This window comes from Ostrea edulis, chromosome 9 (assembly GCF_947568905.1).
Source record: "Ostrea edulis chromosome 9, xbOstEdul1.1, whole genome shotgun sequence".
NCBI lineage: Eukaryota > Metazoa > Mollusca > Bivalvia > Ostreida > Ostreidae > Ostrea > Ostrea edulis.
This window is the reverse complement of record NC_079172.1, coordinates 69,998,023-70,015,134: the sequence shown is the minus strand read 5'-3', so window position 1 is coordinate 70,015,134 and position 17,112 is coordinate 69,998,023. Positions and strand designations below refer to the sequence as shown.

General features: G+C 34.6%; 1 protein-coding gene across 2 annotated transcripts in view; it reads left to right on the top strand.

Annotated features, from left to right (window-relative positions):
• LOC125660384 (cytosolic purine 5'-nucleotidase-like) overlaps nt 1-17,112 on the top strand; it is a 72,204-nt gene that overhangs the window by 41,861 nt on the left and 13,231 nt on the right. For both annotated transcript variants that reach the window (XM_048892195.2, XM_048892194.2), the window contains exon 7: nt 5,307-5,364. In XM_048892195.2, the coding sequence (XP_048748152.2) occupies nt 5,307-5,364 (58 nt within the window). The remainder of the gene's footprint in view (nt 1-5,306; nt 5,365-17,112) is intronic.

The following is a 17,112-nucleotide window of genomic DNA, read 5'->3' as shown; positions in this document are numbered from 1 at the left end:
TAAATTTGGTGATCCCAGGGGTAGGGGTTTTGGTATTAGGGTGGGGCCAAAATGATCAGTTATGAAGTGTTTGAACACTAGAAATTTGTAACTTCTTGATAACTACCATTCCAATTCTTTTCAAGTTTGGTATGAAGCATTTTTGAGACAAGGGGGACATAAGTCGTAAATTTCAAGACTCTTCATCCCTGGGAATCTAGGGGTGGGGTAAAAACTGTCAAAAATTGACCAATTTTCAAAAATCTTCTTTCCAACCAACCATGTGTAAGAAAAACTAAATGCATACTAGTGATGTAGAGCAGGAAGGCCTATACCAAAATTGTAAATTTTATGATCCCCGGGGTAGGGGTTCTGACCCCAGTGCTGGTCCAAACTTGGTATATATAGTGTATATGTGCAAAACATATTTATATAAATGATATCTGCTTTAATGCTATTGATACTAAATTGAAACTAAATGGATATTTAGAAGAAGTAGGTAGGTTGTTTTTTTTAAAACCAAAATTGTAAGTTTCATGATCCTAGGGGGTAAGGGTTTGCATGGTTTCAGGGTGGTGTCAAAATTATCATAATGATTTGGAGGACTTAAAATTTGCAGATACCATATAAAATCTAAATGCATATTTATAGGAATAGCAGAAAAGGATGTACAAAAAATGATGAATTTTGCAACCCAGGGTTTTGACTCTAGGATGGGTCCAAATTAGTCATATTATATTATGTAAATTTAAGCCTTTCATTAGTGTATGCACTTTTGAGGACATTGAGTTTTAAGAACACCTCTTGTTTGATACATTTGCTGAATATTAGAATTTAGCTAGATTTTATCTTATTTAAATTCAACATCCCTCTTAAGAATTTTTCACTCGTGCATATAGAGACGTCACCAAGACCGGTGAATGGGCTTCAAATTTAGGCCTTTGCTCGGTGCTTACGGCCATTGAGCAGTGAAGGTTCTTTAGCGTGCCACGTACATCTACTGTGATACGGAACATCCGTTTTTAATTTAAGGAAATGACAATCACACTTGATACCGAGAGTTTGGTGAAGGAACTGTCACTACCTGTTTTAACAACTTAGGTCAGTTGTGGTCGGGATTCGAACCCCAATCTTCCGTGTGCAGGGCGAATGCTCTATCTCTGGACCACTGCGGCTGTGAGAATTTAGCTTAGATATTCAGAACAGGAATTTATTTTTTTTAGATTTCATAGCCCTTGGGAGTAGTGATACCTTTAACTAGTACTCAGGTGACCGATAAGGCCTGTGGGAGTAATGATGCCTTTAACTAGTACTCAGGTGACCGATAAGACCTGTGGGAGTAATGATGCCTTTAACTAGTACTCAGGTGACCGATAAGGCCTGTGGGAGTAATGATGCCTTTAACTAGTACTCAGGTGACCGATATTTAAAGACCTGTGGGAGTAATGATGCCTTTAACTAGTACTCAGGTGACCGATAAGGCCTGTGGGAGTAATGATGCCTTTAACTAGTACTCAGGTGACCGATATTTAAAGACCTGTGGGAGTAATGATGCCTTTAACTAGTACTCAGGTGACCGATAAGGCCTGTGGGAGTAATGATGCCTTTAACTAGTACTCAGGTGACCGATAAGGCCTGTGGGAGTAATGATGCCTTTAACTAGTACTCAGGTGACCGATAAGACCTGTGGGAGTAATGATGCCTTTAACTAGTACTCAGGTGACCGATATTTAAAGACCTGTGGGAGTAATGATGCCTTTAACTAGTACTCAGGTGACCGATAAGGCCTGTGGGCCTCTTGTTCCTTTTATTACGGATCTGATTAGATTTTCCTTTGTTGATTTTTCACTATATGGCTGAATACAAATTTCATTTGATTATTTGGACAGGATGGTAAATGTATTTGATATTCTATATAACTTTAAAGTATTGAGGGGAAGCATGAATTTTTAACCAAAACGTGTGTGACCTTGGCTGGCTTGACTTCTCTTCTATACTCCATGACTCTGTACAGTTCATGTTCTTTGGATATTATTTTTTATTCCTCTTTCTGAAAGGATTGGAAGTTTTTGAAATATTTTATCTGCAGCTTGCTACACTTCAGTTTTGATTTTCATAAACAAATCTACCAATGATTATTCACAGATTTGTTCTTTGCGTAAACTAGTAAAAACAAAATTCCCTCTGATGCCAAAAATATTTGGACTATGGAGTATGAGAGATCTGCCTGGATTCTTACAATAAATCTGTCATCTGTATTGAGTAATCATCAAATCTGTCGTCTGCATTGACTAATCATCAAAAATTGTTTCTACATTCCTAGACCAGCATCAGCAATTTATTTTTGCCTGTCATTCACTCATTTGCACAGTAATCATAGTTGTATTTTACATCAATGAGAGAGAGAGAGAGAGAGAGAGAGAGAGAGAGAGATGTACTTTTAGAGAACTTTACAAATTTAGAAATAAGGAAAGCTGACGTGTGACTGGTATAGTTACTATCAGTCATGTAAGAGGTGTGAAGATTGCACCACATGAACTCTGGGAGAGTCAGCCATCACCTGATAACATTGGAGGTGTCCAACACAGCTACCACCCAAAAACCACTCATGCGAATACAGCTTCATGTATTATCGTTCTGCAGAGGTGATTAAAGCCTGCACCATTGCAGTACTCTTTTGTTTTTATTTGTTTGAAGTACATAGGTGTGCAAGTGATAGAACTTTTAATTTTTTAATGGTAAAAATATCTTGGCAATGGCTTCCAGTGTTGTTGTTATAGAGGGAGATCGGTGCAGTACAAAGGGGAAAATAGGAGGAAGTGGGTGCTTTCTTTTCAAAAAAAAATTTTTTATTTGCATATTTATCATGAATTTACTAAGACATATTAAATATATTGTTCTGTGAAGTTACATAAAGATTGATAGTTTGTTATCCATGACAACCTCCATTGTTGTGAAGTGAAAGATCTGTTTGGATTGGTGTTTAGGATTGATCCTAGTTTAATCATTGTTTCTGAATTACTTATTGGAAAACAATGGAACTTGGCATGACACCAATCAAACCAATTTGTAAAAATTCTGCATGCATAGCTGGAACTTAACAGTTTCTACAAATAATTTGTTGAGGTTAAAGGGGAAGGGGGTGTATATATGTAATATACTGATTGAATATTTAGTGAAATTTATTTTCGGTATTATGATTTTATAATTACAAATTCCTGCAGTGAGATATTTTTGCAATAAAATGTTTCATTAACAATTTTCTTTCAAACAATACTTAAAACTCTTCAGGTGTTGCCACAGTCTATCTACCTATTCATAAGCATAGTCAAAGATCATCTGAGGGATGGGTTCATCTGTCAGCCTGCCTTGAAAATTTTCCAAAAAGTTTTAACCAGGCAGGAAGGAGATTGTTAATGAAAAACCACCTTCATATAAACAGAGTAAAACATGAAACCTAGCCACCGGATATACCTATATTCTCAGTGTATGATGGAAAGGTACACAACCATCACTAAGGGATCGTACAGGAAATTATATTTAACACATTTTTCTCTCCGACCCTATACATTTGCATTGAATCACCGGCAGTCTGACAGGCCTCTATAGACCCCCTTCTTTCCAGATGCTGTCTGTTTCTTTAATATGTTTTTGACCTTTCCATTGTAGAAATTGTAATCAGAGTTTTGTGTGATGTTTCTGATTATTTAGAATTGTAACGTATATATGTATTTTCTTCTGCCGGGGAGTGATTACTGAATTGCACATATTTTTTTCTCTCAAGGTCATTTACTTTAGCAGGTTTTCGTCTTCAAAGCCTATGAAGACTGAAGTTTTACTTTTAAAGTTGGTAGTCATGAGAGTACCTTAGTAACTAAATTTTAGTTCAAATTGTAATATTGCCCCATTGATTGGGCCTTTGGTTGAGGATGTTAGATATTGACCTGTTAATAAAGTGGGCCTTTGGTTGAGGATGTTAGATATTGACCTGTTAATAAAGTGGGCCTTTGGTTGAGGATGTTAGATATTGACCTGTTAATAAAGTGGGCCTTTGGTTGAGGATGTTACATATTGACCTGTTAATAAAGTGGGCCTTTGGTTGAGGATGTTAGATATTGACCTGTTAATAAAGTGGGCCTTTGGTTGAGGATGTTAGATATTGACCTGTTAATGAAGTGGGCCTTTGGTTGAGGATGTTAGATATTGACCTGTTAATAAAGTGAGCCTTTGGTTGAGGATGTTAGATATTGACCTGTTAATAAAGTGGGCCTTTGGTTGAGGATGTTACATATTGACCTGTTAATAAAGTGGGCCTTTGGTTGAGGATGTTAGATATTGACCTGTTAATAAAGTGGGCCTTTGGTTGAGGATGTTACATATTGACCTGTTAATAAAGTGGGCCTTTGGTTGAGGATGTTACATATTGACCTGTTAATAAAGTGGGCCTTTGGTTGAGGATGTTACATATTGACCTGTTAATAAAGTGAGCCTTTGGTTGAGGATGTTAGATATTGACCTGTTAATAAAGTGGGCCTTTGGTTGAGGATGTTACATATTGACCTGTTAATAAAGTGAGCCTTTATCAACACAGTGGGCCTTATATGAGCAGGGAATATTGTATTAACCTGTTAAGGACATAGGATACCCCAAAAGAATTGTTATATAATTTTGTAAACCTATGTGTATATGTTTTGATACTGCTAAAACCACAACAAATTTCTATGAAACCACCGTTATTTTTACACTATTCACGGAACTTTTTTGGAAAATTTAATGGGGAAACATTACCCAAAAATTTAATCCTTAAAAATCATCTTTATATCAGTGCATTTCATGTAATCATGACTGATTTATACACTGCTGTTTGATCAAATAGAAAATCCCATGCAAACATCAAAATTTTACTTCATGTAATGCGTCCAAAATCTTAGGTAATTAATGACCTTAATCAAAATATCTTATCAAGTGGAAATTACACATCTAGCAGAAGCATTTTGTTATTGAAAGTTTATACATCTTTTTTACTGTTCTTTACTTCTTTAGGGCCTCCGTGGCCAAGTGGTTAGAGCATCGCGCTCAAAATCACACGGCCTCTCAACTCTGTCAGTGCGGGTTCGAATCCTGCTCGCGTTGGTAAGTGAGAAAGTTTCCCAGTTTACTTTAGAAAGGTCGGTGGTCTCTTCCCAGGTACATTGTATCTGGGTTCTCTCTTCCACCAAAAGAAACTGGACGCCACCATATAACTGAAAAATTGTTGAATGTGTTGGAAAACAGCAATCAATCAATTTTTACTTCTTTTGATTTGCATGGCATTTTTTTTTTTGCAGTCATTTACCTTCTCGCTTGTCTGGTAGATTTCTTCACCAACCACTCTGACTACACAAAGTGAGTACTGTTACATACTGATTACACAAAATGAGTACCTTTACATACTGATTACAGAAAGTAAGTACTGTTACATACTGATTACACACAGTGAGTACTATTATATACTGATTACACACAGTGAGTACTATTACACACTGATTACACACAGTGAGTACTGTTACATACTGATTACACACAGTGAGTACTGTTACATACTGATTACACACAGTGAGTACTGTTATATACTGATTACACATAGTGAGTACTGTTACATACTGATTACACACAATGAGTACTGTTATATACTGATTACACACAGTGAGTACTATTATATACTGATTACACACAGTGAGTACTGTTACATACTGATTACACACAGTGAGTACTGTTAGATACTGATTACACACAGTGAGTACTGTTACACACTGATTACACACAGTGAGTAGTATTACATACTGATTACACACAGTGAGTACTGTTACATACTGATTACACACAGTGAGTACTGTTACATACTGATTACACACAGTGAGTAGTATTACATACTGATTACACAAAGTGAGTAGTATTACGTACTGATTACACACAGTGAGTACTGTTACATACTGATTACACACAGTGAGTGCTGTTACATACTGATTACACACAGTGAGTACTATTATATACTGATTACACACAGTGAGTACTGTTACATACTGATTACACACAGTGAGTACTGTTACATACTGATTACACACAGTGAGTACTATTACACACTGATTACACACAGTGAGTACTGTTACATACTGATTACACACAGTGAGTAGTGTTACACACTGATTACACACAGTGAGTACTGTTACATACTGATTACACACAGTGAGTACTGTTATATACTGATTACACACAGTGAGTACTGTTACATACTGATTACACACAGTGAGTACTGTTATATACTGATTACACACAGTGAGTAGTATTACATACTGATTACACACAGTGAGTACTGTTACACACTGATTACACACAGTGAGTACTGTTACATACTGATTACACACAGTGAGTACTGTTACATACTGATTACACACAGTGAGTAGTATTACATACTGATTACACACAGTGAGTACTGTTACATACTGATTACACACAGTGAGTACTATTATATACTGATTACACATAGTGAGTACTGTTACATACTGATTACACACAGTGAGTACTATTATATACTGATTACACACAGTGAGTACTATTACACACTGATTACACACAGTGAGTATTGTTACATACTGATTACACACAGTGAGTACTGTTACATACTGATTACACACAGTGAGTACTGTTATATACTGATTACACATAGTGAGTACTGTTACATACTGATTACACACAGTGAGTACTGTTATATACTGATTACACACAGTGAGTACTATTATATACTGATTACACACAGTGAGTACTGTTACATACTGATTACACACAGTGAGTACTGTTACATACTGATTACACACAGTGAGTACTGTTACATACTGATTACACACAGTGAGTAGTATTACATACTGATTACACACAGTGAGTACTGTTACACACTGATTACACACAGTGAGTACTGTTACATACTGATTACACACAGTGAGTACTATTATATACTGATTACACACAGTGAGTAGTATTACGTACTGATTACACACAGTGAGTACTGTTACATACTGATTACACACAGTGAGTACTGTTACACACTGATTACACACAGTGAGTAGTATTACATACTGATTACACACAGTGAGTACTGTTACATACTGATTACACACAGTGAGTACTGTTACATACTGATTACACACAGTGAGTAGTATTACATACTGATTACACACAGTGAGTAGTATTACGTACTGATTACACACAGTGAGTACTGTTACATACTGATTACACACAGTGAGTGCTGTTACATACTGATTACACACAGTGAGTACTATTATATACTGATTACACACAGTGAGTACTGTTACATACTGATTATACACAGTGAGTACTGTTACATACTGATTACACACAGTGAGTACTATTACACACTGATTACACACAGTGAGTACTGTTGCACACTGATTACACACAGTGAGTACTGTTACATACTGATTACACACAGTGAGTACTGTTATATACTGATTACACACAGTGAGTACTATTATATACTGATTACACACAGTGAGTACTGTTACATACTGATTACACACAGTGAGTACTGTTAGATACTGATTACACACAGTGAGTACTGTTACACACTGATTACACACAGTGAGTAGTATTACATACTGATTACACACAGTGAGTACTGTTACATACTGATTACACACAGTGAGTACTGTTACATACTGATTACACACAGTGAGTAGTATTACATACTGATTACACACAGTGAGTACTGTTACTCACTGATTACACACAGTGAGTAGTATTACACACTGATTACACACAGTGAGTAGTATTATATACTGATTACACACAGTGAGTAGTATTACATACTGATTACACACAGTGAGTAGTATTACATACTGATTACACACAGTGAGTAGTATTACATACTGATTACACACAGTGAGTATTGTTATACACCTTAAAAGATTTCTTATATAAAGCTAATACGATTTAGAAGTAACATTTTTACTGTTAAACCAATTCTCACACTCGTGGTCTATTGACCGGTCAACAGTTTACGAACTGTTGACCGGGCAATAGTCTACTTTATTTCTATTGGCTATGTAAGTCACGTGGTTCTCGGTCTGCTGCTTTGTTTATGTAGGAATGGCAAGGTTCACTGATTTGACTGATGAAGATATAGAATTTAGTAGATGAAACGCAGCACAGAAACACGAAAAATGTAATTATTGATTTCTAATTAGGATATTACGTAGGTTTTCTTTTAAACTAGTGGAACTGCTGATAAATGTATACAATTCCTCTGTCATGTTAAAAGTTCGAAGTCAACAAACCATGTCACATGGCATGTGCATCTAGTAAAACACCCTAAAAATTGAAAGTGTATAACAAAACAGTTATAGACTGTGTCCTCGGACAACAGCTGTTTTGTTTGACCCTCGAACGGATCTGTTGCCCTTAGCCTACGGCTTCGGGCAACAGACCCGTTCTCGGGTCAAACAAAACAGCTGTTGTCCTCGAAGCCAGTCGATAACTGTATACTGTTACATACTGATTACACACAGTGAGTACTGTTACATACTGATTACACACAGTGAGTACTATTATATACTGATTACACACAGTGAGTACTGTTACATACTGATTACACACAGTGAGTACTGTTACATACTGATTACACACAGTGAGTACTATTATATACTGATTACACACAGTGAGTAGTGTTACACACTGATTACACACAGTGAGTACTGTTACATACTGATTACACACAGTGAGTACTGTTACATACTGATTACACACAGTGAGTACTGTTATATACTTATTACACACAGTGAGTACTGTTACATACTGATTACACACAGTGAGTACTGTCATACACTGATTACACACAGTGAGTACTGTTACATACTGATTACACACAGTGAGTACTGTTACACACTGATTACACACAGTGAGTACTGTTACACACTGATTACACACAGTGAGTACTGTTACATACTGATTACACACAGTGAGTAGTATTACATACTGATTACACACAGTGAGTACTGTTATATACTGATTACACACAGTGAGTACTATTATATACTGATTACACACAGTGAGTACTGTTACATACTGATTACACACAGTGAGTACTATTATATACTGATTACACACAGTGAGTACTGTTACATACTGATTACACACAGTGAGTACTGTTACATACTGATTACACACAGTGAGTACTGTTACATACTGATTACACACAGTGAGTACTATTATATACTGATTACACACAGTGAGTACTGTTACATACTGATTACACAGTGAGTACTGTTACATACTGATTACACATATTGATTACACACAGTGAGTACTGTTACATACTGATTATACACAGTGAGTACTGTTACATACTGATTACACACAGTGAGTACTGTTACACACTGATTACACACAGTGAGTACTGTTACATACTGATTACACACAGTGAGTACTGTTACATACTGATTACACACAGTGAGTACTATTATATACTGATTACACACAGTGAGTACTGTTACATACTGATTACACAGTGAGTACTGTTACATACTGATTACACATATTGATTACACACAGTGAGTACTGTTACATACTGATTATACACAGTGAGTACTGTTACATACTGATTACACACAGTGAGTACTGTTATATACTGATTACACACAGTGAATAGTATTACATACTGATTACACACAGTGAGTAGTATTATATACTGATTACACACAGTGAGTACTGTTACATACTGATTACACACAGTGAGTACTGTTACATACTGATTACACACAGTGAGTACTATTACACACTGATTACACACAGTGAGTACTGTTACATACTGATTACACACAGTGAGTACTGTTACACACTGATTACACACAGTGAGTACTGTTACATACTGATTACATACAGTGAGTACTGTTACATACTGATTACACACAGTGAGTACTGTTACATACTGATTACACACAGTGAGTACTGTTACATACTGATTACACACAGTGAGTAGTATTACATACTGATTACACACAGTGAGTACTGTTACATACTGATTACACACAGTGAGTACTGTTATATACTGATTACACACAGTGAGTACTGTTATATACTGATTACACACAGTGAGTACTGTTACATACTGATTACACACAGTGAGTACTGTTACATACTGATTACACACAGTGAGTACTATTATATACTGATTACACACAGTGAGTACTGTTACATACTGATTACACACAGTGAGTAGTATTACATACTGATTACACACAGTGAGTACTGTTACACACTGATTACACACAGTGAGTACTGTTACATACTGATTACACACAGTGAGTACTGTTACATACTGATTACACACAGTGAGTACTGTTACATACTGATTACACACAGTGAGTACTGTTACATACTGATTACACACAGTGAGTACTGTTACATACTGATTACACACAGTGAGTAGTATTACATACTGATTACACACAGTGAGTACTGTTATATACTGATTACACACAGTGAGTAGTATTACATACTGATTACACACAGTGAGTACTGTTACACACTGATTACACACAGTGAGTACTGTTACATACTGATTACACACAGTGAGTACTGTTACATACTGATTACACACAGTGAGTACTGTTATATACTGATTACACACAGTGAGTACTGTTACATACTGATTACACACAGTGAGTACTGTCATACACTGATTACACACAGTGAGTACTGTTACATACTGATTACACACAGTGAGTACTGTTACATACTGATTACACAAAGTGAGTACTGTTACATACTGATTACACACAGTGAGTACTATTACATACTGATTACACAGTGAGTACTGTTACATACTGATTACATACAGTGAGTACTGTTACATACTGATTACACACAGTGAGTAGTATTATATACTGATTACACGCATAATTATCATGATTATTTTATGGTAAGTATTCGTATTTAAGTATTTTAATTACATGATTATCATTATTTTATAAGGTAAGTATTTTGACGATTATATTCATGCATTCTGATTACACAGGGTGAATTTTCTGATTACATCTACTTATTGCAGTTATAAAAGATTATTTCATATTTATCACACAACATAACATTCTGAAAACATGCATCTTGATTACAAACAATAAACCAATCTAAACACATATTTCTTCATTATACATGATAGGTATTCTTATTAGTGTTGAAAAATCAGAAAAATTTCATAATCGGTCATAATCAGAAGAACTGTATCAATCAATGATCGATATAATCGTTATTTACATGTAGTTAATAAATGTTTATTATTTTTGGGGTTATTTCTATTTAGTTTTATGGATATGTGCAGCATACACACTAGCTGGTGTCACTGAATTCCCACTTTTCAATGTGGAGTCCACTCTGTCTCTCCCCCGCACATGTCTCAATATAAAAGCGGGATTAACAGTCAGATGAATCTCGGATTAGATATTAATTAGTGTACAGGCGACAATCGAATATAAAAAATAGAATAGATAATCAGAATCAAAGAGCCAAAAATCATCATTAATTCTTATTTAATTAACTGGTCACACATAAACATTCTGATAGCATGTTTACAAAATTGAAGCCCAATGAATGAAGTATGTCCTCTTTGTAATTAGTATAGTTTAGTACTTATTGCAGTCTTCCCCGATTAGATAGGGTGTTAAGCATATATTCACAATAAATACTCAGTTTACGTATATTACATTTATGAGATTGCCACTACAAACAATAAAAGATTACACACTTTCATTAAGGAGGTATACTACTCCAGGGCAATTTGATATGGATGAAAAGTGGAGGATATGTACAACACTTTTTAGAAATTAAAAAATTTCAGACTTGCTTTATTAAAGTCAAAAAATGCAGTTTTAAGAGAAAGTAATCTGGGGGAGGGAAATTTTTTAAACTCCTAGCTGCTGGACTCGAACTCGCAACCTACAGATTTGCAGTCAACATGTTAACATACTGAGCTAATCAGCTCGTCAATTACATCCAAAAGGAATAGACAGATCTATTGCTGATATTTATATTTTCATTCATGTTTTAAAAGGAAGTCAGCCATTAAGATGATGTAGTACATACCTCCTTGAAAGTAATCAAGTATTTTAGAATATGCTTGTATTACATGAAATTGCTTTCCATGTATGTCATTCAGCATTTATCTTTATCATACAATTTGTACATTTGTTATAAAAAGAAATTACATATCTTCATGTAGTCCTTACATTTTATCATATGCTTCTTAGTTAATGCTACATTATACATTGAAATGTACTCCGAAAATGATTCATGATATTTTTTTTTTTTATTTGAATTTAGATGAATGTTATGGCAATCAAACTGTGTCCTGCTTCACATGATTTTATAGGGAGAATAAGTATTTTTCAAATGAAGGGCCACACCTCTTTCCGGAGGGAAGAAAGTAAAGTAAAAATGGGATGGAGTAACCAAAAAATACCTAGATTTTGAACCATTACTGCCAAAAATAATGTGAAGGGTTGTTTAAATCATGACTTATGGGGTCCAAATTGTATGAAATTCATTTTCTTTTGCAAGTACTAAAGAGATCATGGGAGTGTTGTGCCCTGAGGGCCTTTTATGTAATGGTCAGGGCCTGTTAGTTAATGGCAGTCTTGTTCATCAAGGGTCTTCTATGTGTTTGCATGGATAACATCATGTCCATAACAGTGATGACCCTGAATGCCAGGTTACAAAACCAATTCAAATTTTGGGCTTGCAAACTTGAATATGATGTTTATCATTTAATTTGAAGCACAGTCAATGGTTCGCTATAGCCTGTGGTGTTTTGAAAAGCACAGTTGAAGTTGTACAGCTTTAGACTTTTTCCTTCAACAATTTTCATGATGGAGTCTGAGGAATGACGAGTGCACTTACTGGTTAATTTAGAGACCCTCCTTCCTGATCTTTTATATTTGACCTTATTAAAAATCGGAGGCATATAGTGTTTCCGATGTCCATCCATCCATCCATCTGCAGTGCATGGTTTTTGCACAAAAACATAATAAAATTTAGGACTTGCTTGATCCTTTGTGCTGTGAGTGGTATCAAGAGGGCATACTTGGTTGGAACCCTTCTAATTTCTGGAATAAGCGTTTTGTCCACTTGATTGTTCCTGTAAACTAGACTACAAGATGTTGCTCTCAGCCTTCCACATTAGAGACTGCAGATTAAGAGCTAGCATTCCATCAACTCTGATCAATTTTGACAAACGATTGAAGAACTAAGATATGAACTAAGATATGGCCACAAGCTATTTTCAAATTAAATGATGAATTCACTTTCAGCCATGCATGTACAAACAGAAAATATTTTCTAAGGCGCCTGGAATAAAATGATGGTGGAGTAAACCGTTTTCGTTTTTTGGTGTTTTTTTTAAAAAAATGTTGGGTTCTCATTGATTTTTGAAGGCTCATTTTGGGTCCGAATTTCGGCCCTTTCCCCTCCTAAAAATTGCCAATTTTTTTCCCAATTTAGCTTGCATTTTCCCCAATAATAGAATTATAAAAGGAAAACGTATTTGAAAAAAATAAACATTCGATGTGAATTATATACATAAGACTTAACAAAGAGTTATGGGAATGATGATCTGGATAGAATAGATGAAAATTTTAGAAGGTTAAAGAAAATTAGATGTGTAAAATAAAAATAATATAATGTTTGATATTATTTTAAAACTTATTTACGATAAAATTGATTTTTCCCAATTTGACTGAAATGTCGACAATTTTTCCCAATTCGAAAGCCACAGGACCCTTGTTAAAAATGTAGAAAAATCACTGCTTCTGTGACCATGTCTTTTATGTAATTCAAAGTTAGGGGATCATGCCTCAACTCAGGAGCCACATGCAAGGTGAAGATAACGAACAGTGATCAATCTCATAACTCCTATAAACAATACAAAATAGATAATATACCATAATTGAGTCACATATTTTACCAGGAGCCAAACATTTTACCATTGAGTCACATATTTTACCATTGAGCCTTTCTGAATGCATATGAACATTTCTGCATTTGATTAATTACTGGAAATCGACAGTCTAGGAATCCAGTACACTGTGTACTGGTATAGAATACTTTCAATTAAGTTGCAAGAGTTCCTTGAGGATGACAACTTCTATTTTGCAGACGTCCCTTGTCAGCTCAAGTTTTATATTTACGTATAAGACTGGATGCCTTCTAAATGGAAAAAAAATTGTTTTAGTATCAAAATTTCCACCATTCCATGCAAATGGTTAAGCTTCACACTTTGCAGTCGATGTGGCAAATTACAGACAATTTTTATGTGCAAAAAAAACCCAACTCAAATTATAACTCAACGTAAAACCCAAGTAAACATTATTCTTACTTACACAAGAGGCTGATGCTCAGAAACATATTAATGCTAAGGACTGTCATATTTTTTAAAATTTATTTGTTTTCTTGACATGTTTGCATGCCGTTCATGACATCTAATATAGCTCAATTCAAGTTGATTGGGTTCAAAAAAATGAAAATTCTATTAAAATCTCTTCTCGGCTTTATGACTGGGGCTATGTTTGATTAGCGGGAAGGTGTCTGTTTTATCCGTAGACCATATAACAATAATTATTCTGATCTTCCACAAACACATATGTGAAAATCTTGGGTTCAGACCCGCTGCCTCCATTCCAATGATGTAAAATCCAGAGATTATCAAGTTATAATGTGTGCATGAGAGAGGGATAAAACTGCTGAGACTGTGGTCAATTTAGCAATTTATTTTTTTTCCCTACATCTAGTTTCCAAAGTCAACGACCCTCTAGACTTGACAGCACAAGGATTTCTTTGGCCATCTGATGATGAGTTTTGTAGGAGATGATTTGGCTTTTCTGCAATCTGTGCCTATAATGTGCACAGGGGGATTATATTAAGATTGTTGGGGTGTCTTTATGATTAAAAAATCATCACCCTGTGTCTTGTGAAGTCAGTCAAGCGGAACTGATTAAAACAGATCATGCACAGTTTCTCTTTGATTCACCCTTCTCGAGACGTCTTCAGTGACTTATTTATTCGGCAGTAGTAATTGGGATGTTGCTTGTTGTTCTTTTAATTTCTGTTTTCGTGTGTGTTTATTTTGCCAAAATAGAAGATAAAAAGAGAAATGCTTGAAATTGAAACTTTAGATCACTTTTGTTTTGTCTGGACTTGATTAAATTCAGTTGAACACACATTTAATTAAAGATTGTTAAACAACAGAATCAGAAGGTTGATGGTTTAATGCATAATAGGACTTAATTCAAACATGATTTTAGTTCATTGTACCTTGGAGAATGTGAAATACAACAGGAGATAATTATAATACAGATACTTAAATTCCCACAGTTATTCACTTTGCAATAACAAAATGAAATAAATGTACCATGAAGTCGTTTGTAAAAATTCATAGTGGAATGATAATAAACAAATTAAAATTTAAATACTTTCCCAAAATAAACTAGATTAGAATAACAATCTCGCTTTCAACAAATTAAATTAAAATCCTCCTGGTGCAATTTTCAAAACCACCCAGAAATTTTTTTTTTTTGGATAAAAGAATCTTAAGTGAGAATTCTTTTCTCTCGGGATACATAACTTCAGTGACAACTAAACCTATGCATTCGATAAGATAATGTCCAACAGAGTTCACAATAAATGAAGATAAAGTTGTGTTGGTATGATAGATTGAATCATTGAGACTTGGGTTTATCAAGACTACAGAGGAACAAAATCAGAAGGAGTAGCACCTTTTACGATACCTGCATAGTGATACAACACTGATAGGGACTCGGTGCTGATAAAAAGGCCATCATAGATGGAGCTGATTTCTTTCTCGTTTTTGGATTACACCTAATAAACCATCTTGATGGATTGATTGGGAGAATTTATGGGGGACAAGAAAGCAAACTGGTGATTCTACTCTTGTGCTTCCTGAATATCAGAAATGCCAGAAAATCTCTCTCAGTGTTTGGCTTTGTTATTTAGATCTGTCTGAGTTTGCAGGAAGAACAATAGTTGTCTACAAAATGTTCATTAAATCCACTATTGTTGAAGATTTAAAATAACAAGCATTCAAGAGACCTGACTGACAATTGACCTTTAGTTGGAGATGACCATTGACCTAGATTCCAGAATGAAAACAAAACTATTATTGTAACCTGGGGACAATCAACAGTTGTATGGAAAATTTGAATTTTAAGCAGATAACCATAACAAAAATAAGCAGTTATTTAAGATAAAAATATTTAGAATTAAGAATTAAGAAATTATTTTTGACAAATATAAGAAGTTATTTAGGACAAAAATAAGCAGTTATTTAGGATATGAAAGATAACCAGTTATTTTTGACAAATATAAGAAGTACTAGCTTATTCAGAATAAAGATAAGCAGTAATTTTGGACAAAGATTAGCAATTTATATCTTGAAAAAAAACCCACCACTTTTATTTATTTAAATTTAAGCAATTTTAAGACTGCTCTATTTTATATAACATTTATAAACTTAAAAGAGGTCAACCTAACGCACAACCATGGGAGCAGTTTGACTGGAGCATTTCCACAGTTCATGTAAAAAAATTATTAGGGTTGTCTATTGCCATCAATTCCCCCCCCCCCCCCCCCCCCCCCCCCCCCCCCCAAATACTGTGATTCACTGCAGTGTTTGAAAATATATCAGTATTTACAAATTACAATGACAAAATAACTGAAAGTATATCAGTATTTACAAATTACAATGACAAAATAACTGAAAGTATATCAGTATTTACAAATTACAATGACAAAATAACTGAAAATATATCAGTATTTACAAATTACAATGACAAAATAACTGAAAATATATCAGTATTTACAAATTACAATGAAAAAATAACTGAAAATATATCAGTATTTACAAATTACAATGACAAAATAACTGAAAATATATCAGTATTTGCAAATCACAATGACAAAAATAACTGAAAATTAATATCAGTATTTACAAATTACAAGGACAAAATAACTGAAAATATATCAGTATTTACAAATCACAATGACAAAATAACTGAAAATATATCAGTATTTACA